Source organism: Numenius arquata, chromosome 8 (genome assembly GCF_964106895.1).
Source record: "Numenius arquata chromosome 8, bNumArq3.hap1.1, whole genome shotgun sequence".
Taxonomy (NCBI): Eukaryota; Metazoa; Chordata; class Aves; order Charadriiformes; family Scolopacidae; genus Numenius; species Numenius arquata.
In genome coordinates this window covers 48,969,182-48,988,335 of record NC_133583.1, presented here as the reverse complement: position 1 = coordinate 48,988,335, position 19,154 = coordinate 48,969,182, and the positions used below count along the sequence as shown (strand labels likewise).

Genomic DNA, 19,154 nt, shown 5'->3' with positions numbered 1-19,154 from the left:
ACACTTTAGATGACAACAAACAAATTAACAAGTCAGTGCTATTCATCTCATTAACAGTATGATATCGAAGTCGCTCTGTTGGGTTTCTTTTGGAGGGTATTAAACGTTAAAATAGATTCAAAAAATCTTTGGAAACTGTTCTGTGTATCAAAGGTGTAACTTGACTTTAAAACATGAGAACTTGGGAGAGGGAGCATCAGCTCCCTCATTTGATTAATGCACTTTGCTCCCGCTGACGGAGCCTGCAGGATCTTCGCATAAATCTGTGGAAACACAGTGAATAATTTGGTTTATGGAAGCTGCTCCTCTACATTAGCATCATTATAACATGAAACAGAACAACTTTTATTTTACGTTTGACCGTTTGTTTTTTTTTTGTGCCAGTGTTTAAATTCCAAGATAATTCTTTGTAGCAATGAGAACTGATGGGTTTTGCCTGCTTCACAGGTTGATGCAGAAGGAACACAGGAGGATGTTTTTCTGGAAATCTGCAAGACAATTGACTCTTTTCTGAAAAAGGAAGAGGCAGCGTTTTCTTTCTCAGCAGAACCGCAGTAACGGTGTGTTCCAGCCTCACCCCACGTGCACTCGGCAGTCACGATGGCGACGCTGCTCACAGCAATACCGCTTGCTTGAGAGGCGCCTGGAATTTGTGCATGTGGTATGTTATTTTAGATGAAACCTTTTTTTTTTTTCCTCTGTTCTGACGACGCGCTTGGTAGGAATGGTCTGTGTGCTAACTCCGCACTGAGAACTCTCTGGTGGTTCCCTGGTCGTTCGCTCTTCCCGGGTTAAAAGCCGCGTGGTGAACGGCAGCTCTGGGTTGTGTCCCGTGGTCTCACACAGTTGATGGGAAGTCAGACAGCGCCTGGCCAGCAGCGAGCTCTTCAACCGCATCACTCGCCATCTTGCATGTTAAGATGACCGCACACAAGTCTCCCACTGGTTATTATTTTCTTTTAATTAACAGTATTAATTTCTGCGGTATCACTTAGCTTGCTCCTGGGTTTTAGTGAGTAAAATCTGTTCTCTGTTACACGCAGCTGTGAAACAGCTGGAATTAGTCAAGCTAGAAGTTAAAATAAACTTTTCCCGTGTCCCCAGAACACGATTACAACCAGAATAATGAATTGAAGATACGGTTGAATATTGTGGGAGTCTTGTCAGTCCACGATGGGGGAGCTGACACCATTTCTGAGACAGCCTTGTCTTCTGCTGGGAATTGTAGGGTATTATGAATGACGACTTCCCAGTTTTGTGAGCGGAGGTGAAAAGAATGATTGTCTTGTATAGTTAAATGTGCAATCCAGTGATTATCCATATTAGCAGTAGTTTTACTATATTAATTAAAGTCTATATTTAAAGTTGACTATGAGCCAGAATGTATGAAGATGTCCTTAAATCATACTTTGGAAGTATTTCGAATCATCATCACCTGTTGTCTTGTAGGGGTGTTGCCAAAACTTTTTTTTTTTTGGGGGGGGGGGGGGGGGAAGTCAGGGATTATTTGATTCCTATCGCTTGCATCTTTTAAAGCCATTTATATCTGTCGTATCTGCAAAAAAGTCTGTAACAATCATACCATGTTTCCATTAAGTTAGCCAAAATATTGTGGAGTTTCTTTGGTATTCTGATAGCTAAATAAAAGCTTGTTTGACATTCCTGTAAAGTAATTGCATCCTCTTACTGGAGCTACTGGATGAATTCACAGTCAAAGTGGGTTGCATGATTGCTCTTACTGTCAAAGTTGTACTTTCTGCGGCAGATTTGTATTTTTAAAGTTACCTTTCTTGTAATGAAGACATAATACAAATAAAACATGTACAAAACCGAGGAGTAACGATTTCTGTTACAATATATGTGGGTTTAATCCTTTTTAAAGCGCAGTACGTGACTCGGAGCTACAGCTCAGAGCAGCACGCTTCCACAGTATGGCTTTTTGCCAGTCAGGGCACATTCTTCTAGGTTTTTTTTCTTCCTTGGCACTTCCCCTGTAAATGCTAATTCAATTATTTTGTAAGGGACTGATTTAGGTACCTTCTTATCCTTCATATCCTGGATGTTCCTTCTTTCCCGGGTCCTTTTATAGCCTACGTTTTACCTCTGGTGCTCTGGGAAGTGCTTCTCCAGCTCTGGATCAGTGCCATTAAGTGCCCTGTGATGTCTGCAGCGCAGCAGCTGTAAGCGAGATAACCCATCAGCGCCAGAAGGGGGTTTTTCTAAGCCCAGCCTTGAAGCACTAGCGGCTGCCTGGGGTAGTACTGAAGGGAAGAAAAAAAAAAATAAAATATTCAGGAGTTACCATAAAGTTGCAAATTCACCTGGGTAGGTTTTCTGGAGTATTTTTTTATTACTTCTAATTACAACATAAGTTAAAAAGTGTGGAGCATCATAGTTGTGCGGGATGGGAACAAAGGCAACAATCAGCTGCTTGTTTTTTCTTTTTTTTTTTTTTTTTAAATTAAATTACAAAAATTATATAACATACAGTTTCAGTTTAATTTTTCTTTCTGCTGCTTCCGGTCTTTTCTGTGGAACAAAACGAAAAACTTCTCATGCTTGATTGGGTGTATGTGCATTAGATATCTATTTGCATATGTTCATAATATATGCAAGAGGACTAGCTGTATATGCATGCATATGGAAATATAAATATTTATACATATTCAATAAAAGGAGGACTAAACCGAGACACTTCTCTCTTGGGTGATTCAGACTTGAAATTCTCCTTCTGCTTCCAATCTCATTCAAATTGTACCGTGGCTTTTTGCTCTTCCAAGCCTATCCTAAACTGATGATGGAATATTTGCGCTTAATCATATTTTCACTAATTTACTTTCATTATTTCCTTCTAGTAGTTTTTTCAGGATATCAACAGTAAACAAAGATTACCACAGATCCTCTCCCTGATAATACACCTTCCCCAACTCTGGCTTCCTATAAAGAGCATGAATGACGTGGAAAGCACATTTTTTATTGTATTAGAGAGCCTCTCAGAGCAGTATCTTTTCCAATTAAAACCTAAAATACATCATGTGAATTTTTGTAATTTTTTAAGGTTTATTAGATTTATCTAAAGTAGACTAGATACGTGAGATATGTTTCCATATGATACTTGCTCAGTGTTTTAGTAACTGTACTGCATTACCTTCTAAATAGATTAAATGCTTAGAATTCTTTTTTTTCTGAAGCAAAAAATAACTACACCTGAATTTATGGCAAAACTTAATACTGATCAGTTTATAATTAAAGTTGTTAGGTGCAGCCAGCCAATTATCCTTCTTACTGCCATCTTTTTAAGTCAAGTAAGTTTCTGTTCTAGCTAATTACTCTTGAGTATTCAAGTTTCAAAGCGACTGGAAGTCTGTTACAGTTATAAAATAATCAACTGTTTCTGAATCACAAGCTATACATTTCAATAGAAAATATATTAACTAAAATATCTCACAGTAATTACAAAGCTTGTCAGACAACGGTGTACAGTGTACCAGGGCTACTAAAATCTGAATTCTCTGCAGTCTGAAAAAGAACAGTCTGTGAGGAAGGTGTGAGCAAACGGAACCGCTAAAGGCGAAGCTCGTTTTAGCAGGCGCAGAGCCCCATCAGCTCCCATTGAATTAACAGCAGAGGAAGGCGCTGGGCATCTCGCAGGGCTGCATAGTGAGTATTTGTATGACGGGTTAAAACGTCCTTTTAATGTTTTTCCATCTTGATTAAAAAGTCAGAACTACACAGAAAGGAAGTCACAGCAAGCATTCTATATATAAACAGACTGTATCCACATAGTTTATTTCTCACAGTTCTCCTGACAATTGAACATTATTAAGAACATACTGTATACACAGATAAGAAGAAACATACAAAATGTTTTAAATGATGCACAACAAAATCCAGCAGTATAAAAGAATGCATGTGAACCCTTGCTCACTGCTCAGGCTAAATTTAATCACTGTTTAAATAGTAATAAAAATACAATCTTTCATGGATCTTGTGCAGACTACAAAAGAGGAAAAATTATTACCATATATATGATTTATATTAGGCAGTTTTCTTTGATGAGTTGCACTAACAACTCCAAATACAGAGGCAGAAGGCTGTGTATTTTATTTTAAAGGAGTTAATGTTGAGTATTAGAGACTTTACACAGTTACTACCACTGGCACTTTTCACCATATTTTGTACACATCACATGATCATCTTATATAACATTACATTTAAAAAATATATCTGAGTGACAATTTTATAACATTCACACACCATGAGCTGGTTAAGGAAGCAATGCCACAGTTGCCCCCTGTAGTGCTTCACTGTTGGTAAATAGAGTTCATCGTGGTTTTAAAAAAAAAAAAAAAAAATTAAAAAAATTGAAAGTCAATGTGATTAAGCAGCTCCGATTTAATAAAGGCCTGTAACCAACCATCGCTGAGACAGTGAGTATTTTTTTAGAATACATCCTAGAAGCAAACACTGTCATTGGTTAAAACCTTGCCTAAAGAAGTCAGTTACTGTGCTGAAAACTATTTCACAACAAAACTGCAAGCTACTAAACTGTTTTTATATAAATACTTCATCTCCTCTGGATCTCATTATAACCGAGTTCTTCAAAGCCTTTGGAATTTACTCTGTCTTTAATGTGTGCTCTCATTTCTGGCTCACCCTTTTGTATGTTTTTCTCTTGTGTTTAGATTCACCACCTAAAAACGACTAATGTGGTGAAAGAAAAGTCTCCCAGTGAAACCTTCCGCACACTAGGAATGTTCAGCTGCTGTTCAGTGATCTAGAACCATGACAGCTCAAAGCTGTAGTTTGACAAGTACACCCAGGAAGCTGTCATGCTGTGAGCGACATTTCAGGGAAAGCAGAGTCTTTCCAAAATGTGCACAGAATTAACAATGGTGCCATTGTTACTTTTCAAAGAGGATATAAGCCCAAGATGGTAGATCTGCTTCCCATGTCATCTATTTGCTGGAAAGTAGTTTGGGTCAAGATAATTGTAACTGGTGCCCTGGGACATGCAGTAGTCTCTGTCTAAAAATGTCTCTGCTCTGTAAATAGGTTCTAACTGATGATCTTCCTTATGAATCTCTGTTTCATGCAGACTGCAAGGGAAAGAAAAAGATAACAGTTTAAAAGTCAAATATTTTCCTTATCTTCAACTTTCATAAACAGTGATCATATTAACAGATTCATACCAAATTTGATATAATTAATTCATAAAGTGTAATTTCCCCCACTGTTTAACACTGCCAAACCTGTCTGTCCTCTGTATTAAGCAAAAAAAATTATACACCCATAACATGCTTACAAAATATATCTCCCACAAATATATGCTAAAGTATCTTCCACTTCACCCAACACAGGAGATTTGTTCTACGCCGGAGCAAAGATTTCCAACATACACAGCAATTAAGCCACACAGCGATATTCAAGCTAATTACAGCTAACAAGTAGAAGCGTGTGCTGCTCACCAGTCAGAACAAGAATCACAGAAATCCAAGGACATTTCTTGAGGGCAGTCTTGGCAGTGCCACCGAACGCCCTGGATAGGTTCAATTCCGCAGTTATCACACTGTGAAGCAGATGGACAAGCATTGAAAAACCAGCAACTGTCATCACTCAGGTTAGTAACAGCACACACCAACACACCATATAGAAAGGCAGGTAGACAGGTCTATTGCTACCAGCCCACACGGCTGAATCCTCATCACAGACCATAATGTGATGGTTTATGGATAAAGACCATGGATAAATAAGTCCTCATACTGCAGAGAGGCCCTCCCAGAGCCCTCAGGATTGATTAATCTTTTTCTCGCTTTCCGTCCCACTCCCCAAATGCTCCATGGGGACATTCTCCTCCTGCTCACCGAAAGCAGACCTAGTCCTGCCTGCGGTCACTGCTTACCCTCACATGGCTGTAAGAACTGCTGCGACACAGCACATGAAACGTGATGTTTCTGTCTATAGCTTAAGTCCAACCGTGTGATATGTTCTACGTATAGATTCACTTTCCACGGCAGAAGAAAGCAGTGAGACTAGACAAGTAGAGGCCGTTGGGAGGCTGCTGATGGGCTGCAGATCAGGGCACGACAGGTCAGACTGACCCACTTTCAAACTCACATTATAGATGGGCTGGAACGAAAAGCCAGGTGGCTGGGAAGGAAGTGGGACACCATGTCCATATCCAGGGAAGGGAACACAAGGCTAAAACTAAAGCTGAGCAAGAAAACAAAAACTAATCCCCTGAGAAGAACAGAAGAACAGAACAGCAGCAAAGTTCAAGAAGAGTGCAGCATGAAGAGGAGGAAAAAAAGTGCAAATGAAGCATCAAGAAGAGATAAAAAATTCACAATGGTAGAGAAGAGGGGCAAAAATACTTGATAAAAAAAGGGAAACTGAAAAATACAATGTGGAGGCAAGGAGAATGTTTCAAAAATCTAAACTTTGAAGAGTGCTGCAGAGACAGGATTGAAAAGGAGAAAGAAATGTGGGAAACAAGCCCGTGCTCCCATAGCTCGTCCTCCATCAGAACCTGAAGTTCTCTCACGGTATCTGTGAAACCCACTCACAGAGCAGCTCATCCCCGACCACAACTAATCCACCCAGGGTTACAAACACTTTACACCTTACAAATTTGTTACAGCTGTATCCCGTCCTTCCACAGGGGGCTTTCAGAGATTGAGGGCCGATAATGGGGATGGACTAAGCATTCTCAGAGATGTTCTCTGAAAACATCAAGTTCAGTATAATGCTAAATACTTTAAAAAAATAAAAAATAAAAATTGGTTCCAGTTATCTCAATTTGAGAACCAAGATAGTGGAAGCCCTTGACCTTAATTTCTGTGCTCCACCTTCCCTCTCTTTCCCCTGTGAAACGAAAATAATACCATGCCTTTCGTTTCCTAAAAAAAAAAAAAGTATTTGCAAAGTGCTGTGATATTATAGCAATGAAAGCCATAAAAAACCCATGAGGGATTCAATAATTCAATATTCAAAGTAGAGTTTGAATAATGCATAGTAAATGAGGCTGAAGGCCATGCAGAACCAAAAGTGTTCTGAATGATTGCTTATTAGGCGGGCTCCGTCCAGCCCGTGCACCGAGCGAGGAAGCACTCCTGAGGGAAAATAGTATATAATTATGTAATTTCATAGCTTACTATAATGCATAATAAAATCACATTCAGATTGCAAAGAAACTTTCAAACTTGGAATGCCTGACACTGCATTATGCCAATTTCCTTTTCAGAGTAATTTTATGTAGAAAAAGCAACTAGTTCATTACCTAGAGGTCTGGTCTGCCTGATCCAAGTTTCGAATTTTGGGGAAGAAAATGCTGACTTAAAAACAAAACCAAACTCAAAAAACCCCAAACCAAACATACCATGCTAACTCTAAAAAAAAAAAAAAAGCCAAAAAAAAAAAGCGCCTTGGTGGTCTAACACCATGATTAAGTCTGTCAATGTCAACTAACAAGGCTGTCAATTTTCCAGTCATTTTGAACTGAACTTTAAATTGAGTATCTTTGCATTCTTATATAAATGGGTATTAGTAAATAAATCCAGCTGTGTATCACTAAGCAAGGTGAAGAAACTGTTCCAACATAGCAACCAGTTACACAGAAAATCCCTTGCAAACCAGAAAACGTAATTTAAAGAATGCTCTTTCTTTCATGTCGCCTATTAATGGTTGATGCTGGGACAACACATCAGTCTAACTTAATGTTATTTTCTTAATTTCACGTAACTATTGGTTCATGTCCTTGCTTCAACTTCTGCAAGTTACTACTTGATAGGATTAGGAAGTTGCTACAAAGCAAAAAAAGGTATTAATTTATTTCTGTTCTCGTTAAAAATCTCTGTCCCTTCTTCGGCCTCTTTGGTGTCCGAATGACTCCAAATTCATAATCAGAGAATCATCAACGAATCATGGTCAAAACAGTGTAGTGCCAAATGGAATTCTACAATGATTTAACCTGCCTCTAGAGCTGTATTTTCAAAATATGAGTGAGGAAAAGGCAGTGTGCTTATTAATTTTCATACAACATCAGTATTCAGTGAAACCTGAGCTATCGGAAAGAGTGACTTCCTTACAATGTTTTTATTAAAGAAAATGAGAGAAAGCAGACACAGTGAACAAGAACCAAGGAACCAAACTTGCTATATTAAACAAAGCCTTTTTAGGAAATCCAAATCATTTTGTCTTCAAAAACTTCTACAATGCACTAACAGAAGACCATCTCTTCAGCTCACCTTGAATCCCACATGCTGCACAAATCCACTTTCTGCATGCATCTGCTGGAGTTTCTGTTTCTTCAATTTTTTAAACTCTAACAGTTCTTTGTATTCAGGTAACTCTCGATATGTTATTGGAATACTCTCTTCATCCTGTTCATGGTTAAAAATAAATGAGAAACATTCTTTAATTTAGGATATAACACCTAGTAAGACATATATTCCATAAATCACAATGTACAATCAACTGCCTTTGAGAAAATGCTGGCAATATATTCTATCTAAGAAACGTACTGGGAAATTATTTTTAAAAACAGCACAAAACAGTGCATACAGCTAACTTGCATTTTATTTTGTATTATTTACACTTTATTATGTGCATTAAAAAAAACCAACAACATCATCCTACAAACAAGTTTATTCCGTTGAAGAGCTTAGCTCTCGTATAAAGGAGCGAGCAGGGCCTAACTTTCATTCCTAGTTTTCTTTTCACCTTAGATGCCAAACTGCAATTTGCAAATAATCCGCTTGTCCATACACTGTGGGCAAAATGGCAGCTGCAGTAGAAGACCAAGCTTTTCTTTAAGACAAAGCTGGTTTATTTTAGTTTTAAATATGTGGCAACTAATATTATAATTGAGAACTGAAATTTCAGGTCAGTTTTATCAAGTTAATTCATCATACTCTTTACTATTCTGTGGAATGGTACAGAATAACGCTTGTTCTAAGGACAGTTACAATCACTGTTCTGAAGTACTTTCAAAGCTGTGAAAATATTAAACACAAATGACACCCAAAATCTTTTTACGGTTTTAAGATTTTTAAAAGACCCACAAATCAAGACAGTACCAAGCTTCCATTATATGTATTTTTTATTTGAAGACAGTCAATCTTAACAGTATTAACTTCTCACCTTTACCTGTAAGAATAAAAAGTGATGAGAAGCACCATCCCACGACTGGAGGAGTTGAAGTCTCGGAGTTATCAACTCCTTTATCCCTCTACTTCATGCTGTCTCTTAACAACTCAAGAAAATAGACTGCTATTTTTCCTGAATTATGAAAACGTTTGCCTCCCTACAGGCCAGTGCATACAGCTTTGCCAGAGATTTGTAACAAAGGGTGCTCTCTTTTTAAAGAAACACATCATTTCTGTGTTTTCTCATCCAATTTTCTTGAACAAAGGTTGAGGACCTCTATGTTACGAGAAGACAGAAGCTCTCGTTCTGATTCAGATGCCCGTTTCAAGATGGCTATTTAATTGTAGCAGCTGTACTTGGTAGATGTCAGCTGTTTTCAAAGATAACAAGTCTTTATTGATGTACAGCATTTTTCAGAACCTATGCTCATAGGAATGTTCAGCTACGGAAAACAACTACAACATAGTAATAAAAATTCTAATGTAGCCCACACACATAATTTCAATTCTTTTTATGAATCCATGGAGATTAAAGAATCTGTATTATTTAGCAAGTTTATTAAAGGAAGTGAGGGAAAGAGGCTTGCTCTTTGGTGTTAGATTTCTAAAGGCCTTATCAATTATTTAATTGTAATTATGAACCTATATAAAGGACTATACTGCAAATGTTCACAAAAAATCAAGGTTAAATGACATGATTAAATTGTGTGATGATAAGCTACATTCTCTTAATATAAAACAGGGATTCACCTTCCATGCACATCTCAAAAGTTATTCTGAGAAAAACTGCCTGGCACATAATAACCGCATATTGAATAAACTACACTGTAATAGCTCCCTGTGCAAACACTTCATTCTGGAATAGTAAGTATTTGTATTCTAGAATAATTAGACTGCTCACAAAATGAAGTAATCGTAACTCAAAAGTAAACTCAATTTGTTGGGATCCCGAGAGTCTTCACTTGAGAGTAACTCATTTATAACTGAAACAATTTTTCAGTCAAGCTGACTGGTAATATCCAGACAAAATCTTTTGTCTTTACAGGGGAACAGCACCTGGTACTTCCACTGTAAAGAACTCATAGAAAACCTTTCCTATAATTTTCTTGCTACACTGAATCTCTTCTCCACCATGCTGATGCATAGTATTTTTCTCCCTAGACAGTGACTGTCACTAAGAGACCTGACTTTTAACATTAGAACAGAATCCTGTAGGTTCATTTTGAATATAGTTCATGATCTCCTTTTTCTTCCAAATTGCTTCTACTTTACACTGATAATGGGGATCTTTTTGGCAACTGAGCTCACCCATGTCTTTCTACATTACTGCAAGCCAGAAATATATCCATCTAGAAATGCTGCACCAGTGAAGAAAGAAAAGATTAAGCCGAACTTAAAAAAAAATAAAAATAAAAGGCCACAAGTCCACCGTCATCACTACAAAAAAGTAAACCAGCAACTTCTACCAAAAATTAAAATAAATCCCAGATAATTTATGGTGCCTATATTAGAGTTAGGACACCATAGCAAACCCAAATTGTGTCAGGAAAATACTCAGAACAGTTAGAAAATATGTATTTAAAAACAATACAGAATGAAAGAATGTTTGCTCAAAAACAGTTAGATTGAGATAAATAATAGTAATCTGCACCTCTTCTAATCTGCATTTTTCTTTCCAGGCCTTTTAAGGTTCTTACCAGAATATGCAAAGTTATCAGGAATGTCTGTAGATGAACCAGAAGACCATCAGAGAGAGAATACAGAACATGAGTGAAGATGGGATTTAAGACTGAGTAACAGATGAGCATATTTAATAATTTAAGGAAGATTATGCAGTGCATGTAAAAAAGACAATAAAGAAAATGAATGGACTTCGACTGGGTGGCCTTAATACTTCTGTTATGCAACAAGCTTTTCACACAGAAGATGTCACTAGCCTCACAACAAAAAAAAAAAACCAACCAACCAAAAAAAAAAAAATCTTAACAAGTCAGGTTCCTCAGTCTAAGCACAGTAAAGCCACAGTGATTCACACCAGCTGTGAACTGTGCCCAGCATCCTGGCTGTAGGATATAGTCCCTCTATATGGAAGTGGGAAAGACATACGTTTAAATTCTTGTAGTATTAACGCATATGATAAATTAAGAAATTGGAACACTACATGATGTAACAATACATTGGGTTAGGATGTCTACTAGAATTTGCCTCTAAAAACACATACATTTGCTGGTTGATGACTCAGTCTGTTAGTTCACGCTTTGAAGTGGATTTTTTAAAAAAACGTAATTAATTCAGCCAGTGAAGGAAGACAAAAAGCAATGATGCCAATAGCATTCAAATTTTACCAGGGCTCTATGTAATTTTTCTAATACAACACATCTTTAACCAGTCATAACTATGTAGTTTATAGGATTTTCAAACTGATCTCATGTCAGATTGTTTTCTGAAAATATGCAACTAAAACTTTTTACACCTGTTTTAGGATTAAACTGTTTATTACTTCTTTTACATACTTCCTTTCTGAATTGGTTTAAATTTTCTGCAATTATGGGCCTTTATATTAATCATGTGTTTATAGTTCAAAATGGCTCATGAATCTTACCACAATTTAATACTTACTTGATGATACTTATTTTATGGCAAAGATGCTTTATTTTCATATTATTCATTAAACAAGGTTAAAATGACAGTAAGCAAGACATCTCTGAGTGATTTAAATGACATACCGATACTTCCTCTTCTACTGCAGTATCCATATGGCTGTGAAAACTGGATCTGTCATCATCTTCATCCATATAAACTGGAGGTTCATGAGATGTCATGAAAGTTGAAGGTTTGAAAAGATGTTTATTTAAAGGATGCTGCCGTCTACTTGATGACTACAGTGAAAAAATGATATATTTTTAAAAACATTCTTTGGTTATCATTTAAGTAATCCTCACCAATAAAACCTTGCCAGAAATTTGCTCTTTTGCACTGAACGGTCTATCATCTTTCCAATTATTTTTAGCTAGACTTCTTTATCAGAGCCTCATACAGCTGGAGTTTTTCTACCCCATGAGAAGTGAAATCAGACGAATAGCGCAACAATTCTTTGGTAAGAACCCAGTAAGAAAGAGCCCTTACCATAAAAACCCTCCATCTACATAAATGAGACGAACAATAGAAAAAATAGAAAAGAAAGCTGTTACAGTTTTGAAGACTGAGAACCAAAGTGCAAAGATATTAAAAGACTTCCAAGAGTCACGAATGGCATGAATGCAAGACTAAACAAAGAAGTCTTTTTACACAGAGATCCAAGAGACCGGTCCATGCTTGACACTTATCATCAACTTCTTGTATTAATTTGTGCCTTAGATAATCTAAGTCTAGGTTAATTGTTCAGATTTCTTTCCTAGTCCAGGGAGAGAAGAGGCAATTCATTTCACCATAAAAGAGGTTTCTAAGAGTTAGAAAGAATTGCTCTCTGAAGGTTCTTTTTCATTGCCGCTGACTGGAAAAGGAACCTAAAAAATGTTAGATGAGATAAATTACTCCATTAGCGTATATCTAAAACCTTTCAACTTTAATGCTGTCTGAAGGTGTAGAATGCATGGCAGTTTTAAAATAGATTACTTAAAGGCACTCAGCCCCTATTAGTTATTCCCCGTGGAAGAATATTAAATAACAAAAAAGGAAGAATTTAGGGTGAATGAAACTGACTCAACTTTTTACTTAGCTACTTTCCAGACCAGCATTTTGACATCTTAAATGTCAAACCTTACACTCCTCAATTTAAAGAAAAGAGAACGAATCAAAATCTAGAAGTATGAAAAGTTCTTTTTTTAATAATCATAAGAGGATTGTCTTACACTGTGCCTAGCTTCTATCATACAGATAAAGCATAAGGAACTTTTACAACAGTTAATACTTTCTCTTTTCAAGCAAGACTTTTTAGACCAAAGGTTCCTAACTCAGCTATATTTGTTAACACTGTAATACAACCATTTATTTCTAAAGATAGTTTCAACCTCTAAAGAGGGATCTAGCATTATTTTACAGTTGTGCGCAGTTAAAAAATTAAAGGCAAAAATCATGGAAGTTATCTTAGATGGAACATAGCTATGCAGGCAGAAGTACAGCAAGGAATTGAGACTAGCCCCATTCCCTTTTAAGGGAAGAGATGAAGTCTGTAGTAACGATTGGAAGCTGGCACCTCACATCCACAGAACTGCAGTGCACAGAATAAAAATGAAGATTTTGTTCTAAGATTAATGCACTATCCATTGTGTTGTATTTTTCCACCTTCTGCCTTATGATCACTGGCTTCCTGGTTTTGCTGCATTTCTGGTTTTCTTTAAGATTCCACCCCCACTCAAAATACTCCCATTTACAAGGTATTTCAGATTGAGCTGACACAGTGATTTTAATTTTCTGTTAATAGAAAACAGATTTACGTTCAATACTAGACCTGGAAGTCAAGAAAGGAAAACTGTGTCTATGCTTACATAGCAGCACTGTTAAGCATACAGTTATGACCTAGGAATTTAACTGAGTATTTGAATTCTCTTTTTAAGATGATTCTACTTCTGGTGAAGAATGAGCTATTTTAGTAATTTAGTATTTTAGCAGACAGTTAAAAAAATAATTTTTCCTGGGGGAAATGTTATCTTCTGGATTAATCTTAAAAGCAGGTGCACTAATAATATTATATAAGAATTAAATAGAAAACGATAAGCCGTAATTGAAGAACTGAATACTAGAGTCCTAAATCTCTGATTCAGTTTTATTTTCACCAGTACCAGATGATTGTTATACAGGAAAATAAACTGATGCATCCTGTTTAATATCCTGTACCACTTATCAGAAGAGACATTATGCCATATGAGGAGACATACACAGTAACGTCAACAAGATGTTCAAGAACTGAATAAGCATCTCACCTCCCCAGTAACCACTTAAATAAAACATCCTAGGCAATCCCCATGGAGAAACGCAAGTATCTTCTTGTGAAGCATCCTTTTTGACAAAATTATTTACATTAAATATTTCTATGGTTTTTATTCTCCCATAGATATGTACTTTAAGTATCAGCATCCAATTTTTATGCTTCTATTATTGGCAATAAAGCAGATACCACAGTTCACAGCATACGTGCATACTCGGTATCAAAATAAGGACAGGCTTCCAATACCCTGAGCATTTACTTTCTGCCACATGATGTTATCTTTAGTGGAGGCTTGGGAATAACTACAGCCTGGTACAGTGCTGTCAATCTCTGCTCTAAGTAGACAGCTATATTAGCAGACTGAGAGCTCAATTCCCCCACATACGCTATTTGTTTGATCTTTTCATCTGCGCTATTTCTTACGTGGGATACAAATATAAAACGGAAACGCTACCTTAATACCAACCCAGGGCACAATGACCTTACTCTTACGACTTGGTAATAAGGATATGAATCATACTGTGAAAACAGACGTAAGTATTAGATTAGCTCTATGTATAAGTTTAAGAAAAACCTGTAGGACGGTAGCATTACCATTGTAGTACTAGAACGTTCAAAATTTTATAAAAAAATATGTTTCACTCTTCATTATGCTGTGTTTGTGTGCACATGAGATGCGATAAAGAACTTCATGGATCACTGTTCAAATTAGTGAAAAATATGGTTAAAAGGTCACACATGTACTGATTAAATGTTGCTATTATTTATCAAATCCAGCGATCTGCTGCCTGGCAGCGTTGCTCACGTTCTGTAATAACAGTCTTTCCAAATAAAACTAAGAGGAAAGAAGAAAAGACATGACTACCGTAATTTAAAATGGTAAGGTTGCACAAACAACTCAAAGGATTATAATTTTCAAAACTAAATTTTCAACCCCTTTTGTAATTAGCCCTGAAGTATGGTAAACTGTACATGTTAGTAAGAAAGCACTAATCAAGACTTATATCCATCGAAAATATTAATGATTTAGACTCAACTTGCACGTAAATGCAAAGAGAAACACAGAATTTCTGCTGCAATATTGTCTCACCTTTTTGGAGTATAAATATAAGTTTGGAGTTCTTCCTGGAACTGGAATACCAGCTTTAGTCAGTTTAATAAAATACTTTTGCACTCTACTGGCAACCTAGAAAAAACAGCATAGTTAGCATACGGAAAGTACTTCCACAATTTATTTATGAAATAAGCAAGCACTGAAATCAGATGAAGCTGTGGATGCCTCATCCCTGGCAGTGTTCAAGACCAGGCTGGATGGGGCTTTGAGCAACCTGGTCTAGTGGGAGCTGTCCCCGCCTGTGGCAGGGGGTTAGAACTAGATGATCTTTAAGGTCCCTTCCAACCCAAACCATTCTATGATTCTACAATATTTTAATTTTTCCAGGTATGGAGAAACATACATAGAAGTATCGATACGATCAGAGATGTAGTAATCTTTATATTGAAATACTTAAGTATACTTTTACCTGAAAGTGTACAACTGAAATAGGAGAAATTAAAATAATGTGAACACAGAAGATCAGCATTATTTACTTCTGGTCAAAATGGAGAAATTATGTCATTTTAGGAGAAAAATCCCACCAAGTCAGATGCAGAAACATTCAGTGCCTCCACACCTGTGTCCTTTTGTGGATCCTGGAGCCAGTACAGAACTCATTTTCTGTCTGCGAGTATTAAAATGTCTGCCCGTTCTACAATATTGAGGTGCAAGAATTTCAGCACTCCAATGTAACTCAATCTGAGAACAGCTGGTGTCACCATATTTGCTATATAGAATTAGATGCATACTGTCGAAATCTAATGAAAAACTAGATCATGGGCTTTGGGGCACTTTTAAAATTCTCTATTTGAGATTAAGAGTTGCATTGCTGTTAGTGAAATGCAGGCCCTGCTGCTACATGTTTAAGAAAAAGTGATTACTGAAAAGATACTGGATTTTGTTTATTGCTACTGAAAAAAAAAAAAAGACATCTACAAATAAATCTTATGTAAATCTGTATCACTGCTAGGATACAGTGACTGACATCCCTACTACCACAGCACAAGCACTCAAACAATCCCAAGCAGTCCGCTATTTTTTGTAGCAAAGTAAGCTTTATTGCTTTAATTATGAACATTACAAAAAATAAACTCTCCTTTTTAATTCCTTAGTTTATGAACCATTTTTTTTGGACAAAAAACTCGCTCAAATTAGAAACAAATTACTTAAGAGACTGTATCCCGGTTTCTCTTCAACACTTATCAGTGCTTCCTAAGAAGCTTTAAAAAACACAACAAAAAAAACAGGTCAAGGAAAGGGACCACTTCTCCAAGTGTTTACTTCTTACCTGCTTTGCTGTTCTATTTCCCAGTTCATCAGCTATCTTCTGCCACCGTCGGGACTCTACTTCCTCTGGTGGATACTTCAAAAGCAATTGCTCAAGTTTTTTCTAAGTCAACAGGGGAAAAAAAAATAAATACATCTTTCCTAGTAGAGGTATCAGTTGTCAAAAGATCAGTATTTACATAGATGTGACTCTGAACTTCTAAGTGCTTTAAACATTACTACAAAAATTGCTTTTATTCTCAGGTATGTTACCACAGCTACAAAATGGAATTTTCCCATTACCTGTTCCTCTACTGTCCACAGCTGGTTAAAAGTTTCAGGTTTGGTCTCATCGCAAAGTCGTCCTCTTATCATCTGCTCAAATACAGTGTATAAAATGGAATACACATTTAGAAAAAGTACAGTTAGGATAAGTAGGAAAAGAGTTAAAATCAAGTTAAGTGAAACCAAACCCAAACCAAATAAACTCATGAAAATTTGGAATAAAATTTGCCTAAACCAAAAATAAGTTCTCTGATTTGAACAGACAAATGAAATTTCATCACCGTTAACATTTGAAATTAAGACTACCCACATACCCATACTGAAAAAGAAAAAAAACTCAAAAGTAAATTTTGTAAAATTTCATCTTTCCTTTTATAACAACTACCTGCGGACGACTGTTTGTAGAACCTTCTGGACCATCACTTAAAGGCAAGACAGAGTATGAAATAGACTCTCCATCCTTCTTGGGATCCAAAGGACTTTTTGGTCTTGCGGGTATACCTACTGTAAGCAACACAAAAAAAGCATTATTAAGCCTCCACACTGGTCATTTCTTTCTTGTAACGTACGCTTACTTTCTTTTTACCTTTGTCAAAAATTAGCTTCACTCTCCTACTGTTACGTTTTCGGTTTTTGAATTCTCTCTCAAAGTTTCCAAGGCTAGTGGTGTATTGGTCCCAGGCAATCTCAGGGAGCTGAACAACTCTTTGAGGATATGGAAGACCCATATCAACCTGAAAAAAAGAGTGAAAAGTGAAAATCAATATTTAACACAATTGCTGCATATCCAAACAAAACACTGAATCCTGAAAACTTATGAAAACCTGATACTGCTTTTTAGCTCACAGCAGAATTCAAAATCAGAATTTAAGTGCCATGCAACACACAGTCTTTTTAGGGAGAAGGTATCTTTCAAGAATAATACACAACAGTGCATAAAATATGCAGCGGCACGGTCAATGATGGCTTATTGAGCGTAAAACTTTAAAGCTTGTATTTCACAGTTGAAATCAGACGTTTCTGACTTCAATATCCTTTTACTGTCTAGCTGTCATTTATTTTGTTTAAATATACTGTTTGCCCAGGATCTGTACCCTTCTTAACACAGAGAACTATAGGACACGAAGTTCTCTCATCTGATAAACCTAAACTCCTCCCATCAAAGAAATCAATGTATATTTTACACTGATTTTGCTCTCTTCTGCCTTTATTTAAATATCAACCTTAAGACTATCAATTCCTTTGGTTTGGAGACAAAAATACACCACATACTTTCAACCAGCATTAGTATTTCCCTGTACAATGATTATCAAATACAACACATTTACATCATGCATGCTATTAACTCATCTCAAAATGTAATGGAAAGACAACTGCTAAAACCTTAGGGCTTGTATCAGACCTGTCTTTAAACCTAGGTCTCTACAAACCCAGGAAAAGAGCACCATAAAACACCCACTTCATTCTTCACTGAAATACAACATGTTGCTACCAGCCTAGAAGGTCAAGCGTGTTTGCCACTGGTAGACATGGAAGGAAGAAAGAATTTAAGCTTTAAACATTTTTTCAGTATCCTTGTTACTACAAATTTTTTTCAATCTTGAAAAGAAAATGTTTCCTTATCAAAATTAATTCTCCTCCACCAGACAATATTCTATGATGTTATCCGGAACTCAGGTATGTTTTCTAGTTTGGTTTCAGGATATAAACTACATTTCCTGCTTTTTAAAAAGTACCCACCCAAATTCACTCATACCACAACATTTGATTTCTCTAGTGAGAAAAGTTATGAATTCTTGATGTAATGCCTTACTATGAAGTACTTCCAGTCACCTGTAGATTTCAGGTTGTCTTAAAATACCTACATTACAATTAGAAATTAAAAGATTACATTTCTACGTACCAAAAAAGGAGACAGCAAATCTAATAAAATCACTGAAGACCTACATCTTACAGATTTAATAAGCAAAGGGCCATTTTTGCTCAGCAGAGAAAGGATTTTAAACTCATAATGTTTACACAAGTATATACAGATTTCTCCGATTTCTATAGATGATGAATTACTAGTTATTAAAAAAAAAAATAAAATCCGAGTAAGACTTAAGAAACGCCCATTGAAATACCTTCTTCTGGAGTCTTTCCACAAATCCAATAGGATCTTTCAGTGCTTCTCTCTGGTGTCTGCCTAAACTTTCAAGGTCTTGAACTGCTTGAGTACGTTGAGCCTCGAGTACAGCAATCGTCTGTAACAGTCTCTGATAACTACAGAGACAAAGGAAAACATCTCACTAAATTTGTCTTTAAAAGTGGCACCCCCCCAATCTAAATACTAGCCATGATTATCTACTAATATCTACCAGATTTCATAGCTTATCTGAAACAGTTCACAGACATTTTTACTCAATTATATAAAAAAATATATCAAATCTATTCT

At 36.4% G+C, this 19,154-nt stretch overlaps 2 protein-coding genes across 2 annotated transcripts in view; one reads left to right on the top strand and one right to left on the bottom strand.

The window, feature by feature from the left end:
• Positions 1-558, top strand: part of AK5 (adenylate kinase 5) — a 92,980-nt gene extending 92,422 nt beyond the window's left edge. Inside the window, exon 14 of the mRNA XM_074151988.1 lies at positions 448-558. Within this exon, the coding sequence (XP_074008089.1) occupies positions 448-558 (111 nt within the window). The remainder of the gene's footprint in view (positions 1-447) is intronic.
• Positions 559-2,352: 1,794 nt separating this feature from the next.
• Positions 2,353-19,154, bottom strand: part of ZZZ3 (zinc finger ZZ-type containing 3) — a 35,712-nt gene continuing 18,910 nt past the window's right edge. The window contains exons 3-12 of the mRNA XM_074151941.1: positions 18,844-18,982; positions 17,307-17,454; positions 17,106-17,224; positions 16,739-16,810; positions 16,458-16,559; positions 15,164-15,259; positions 11,873-12,025; positions 8,247-8,381; positions 5,469-5,569; positions 2,353-5,099 (exon numbers count right to left, since the gene is read on the bottom strand). Coding sequence (XP_074008042.1) covers positions 4,955-5,099; positions 5,469-5,569; positions 8,247-8,381; positions 11,873-12,025; positions 15,164-15,259; positions 16,458-16,559; positions 16,739-16,810; positions 17,106-17,224; positions 17,307-17,454; positions 18,844-18,982 — 1,210 coding nt within the window. The 3' untranslated portion in view covers positions 2,353-4,954. The remainder of the gene's footprint in view (positions 5,100-5,468; positions 5,570-8,246; positions 8,382-11,872; positions 12,026-15,163; positions 15,260-16,457; positions 16,560-16,738; positions 16,811-17,105; positions 17,225-17,306; positions 17,455-18,843; positions 18,983-19,154) is intronic.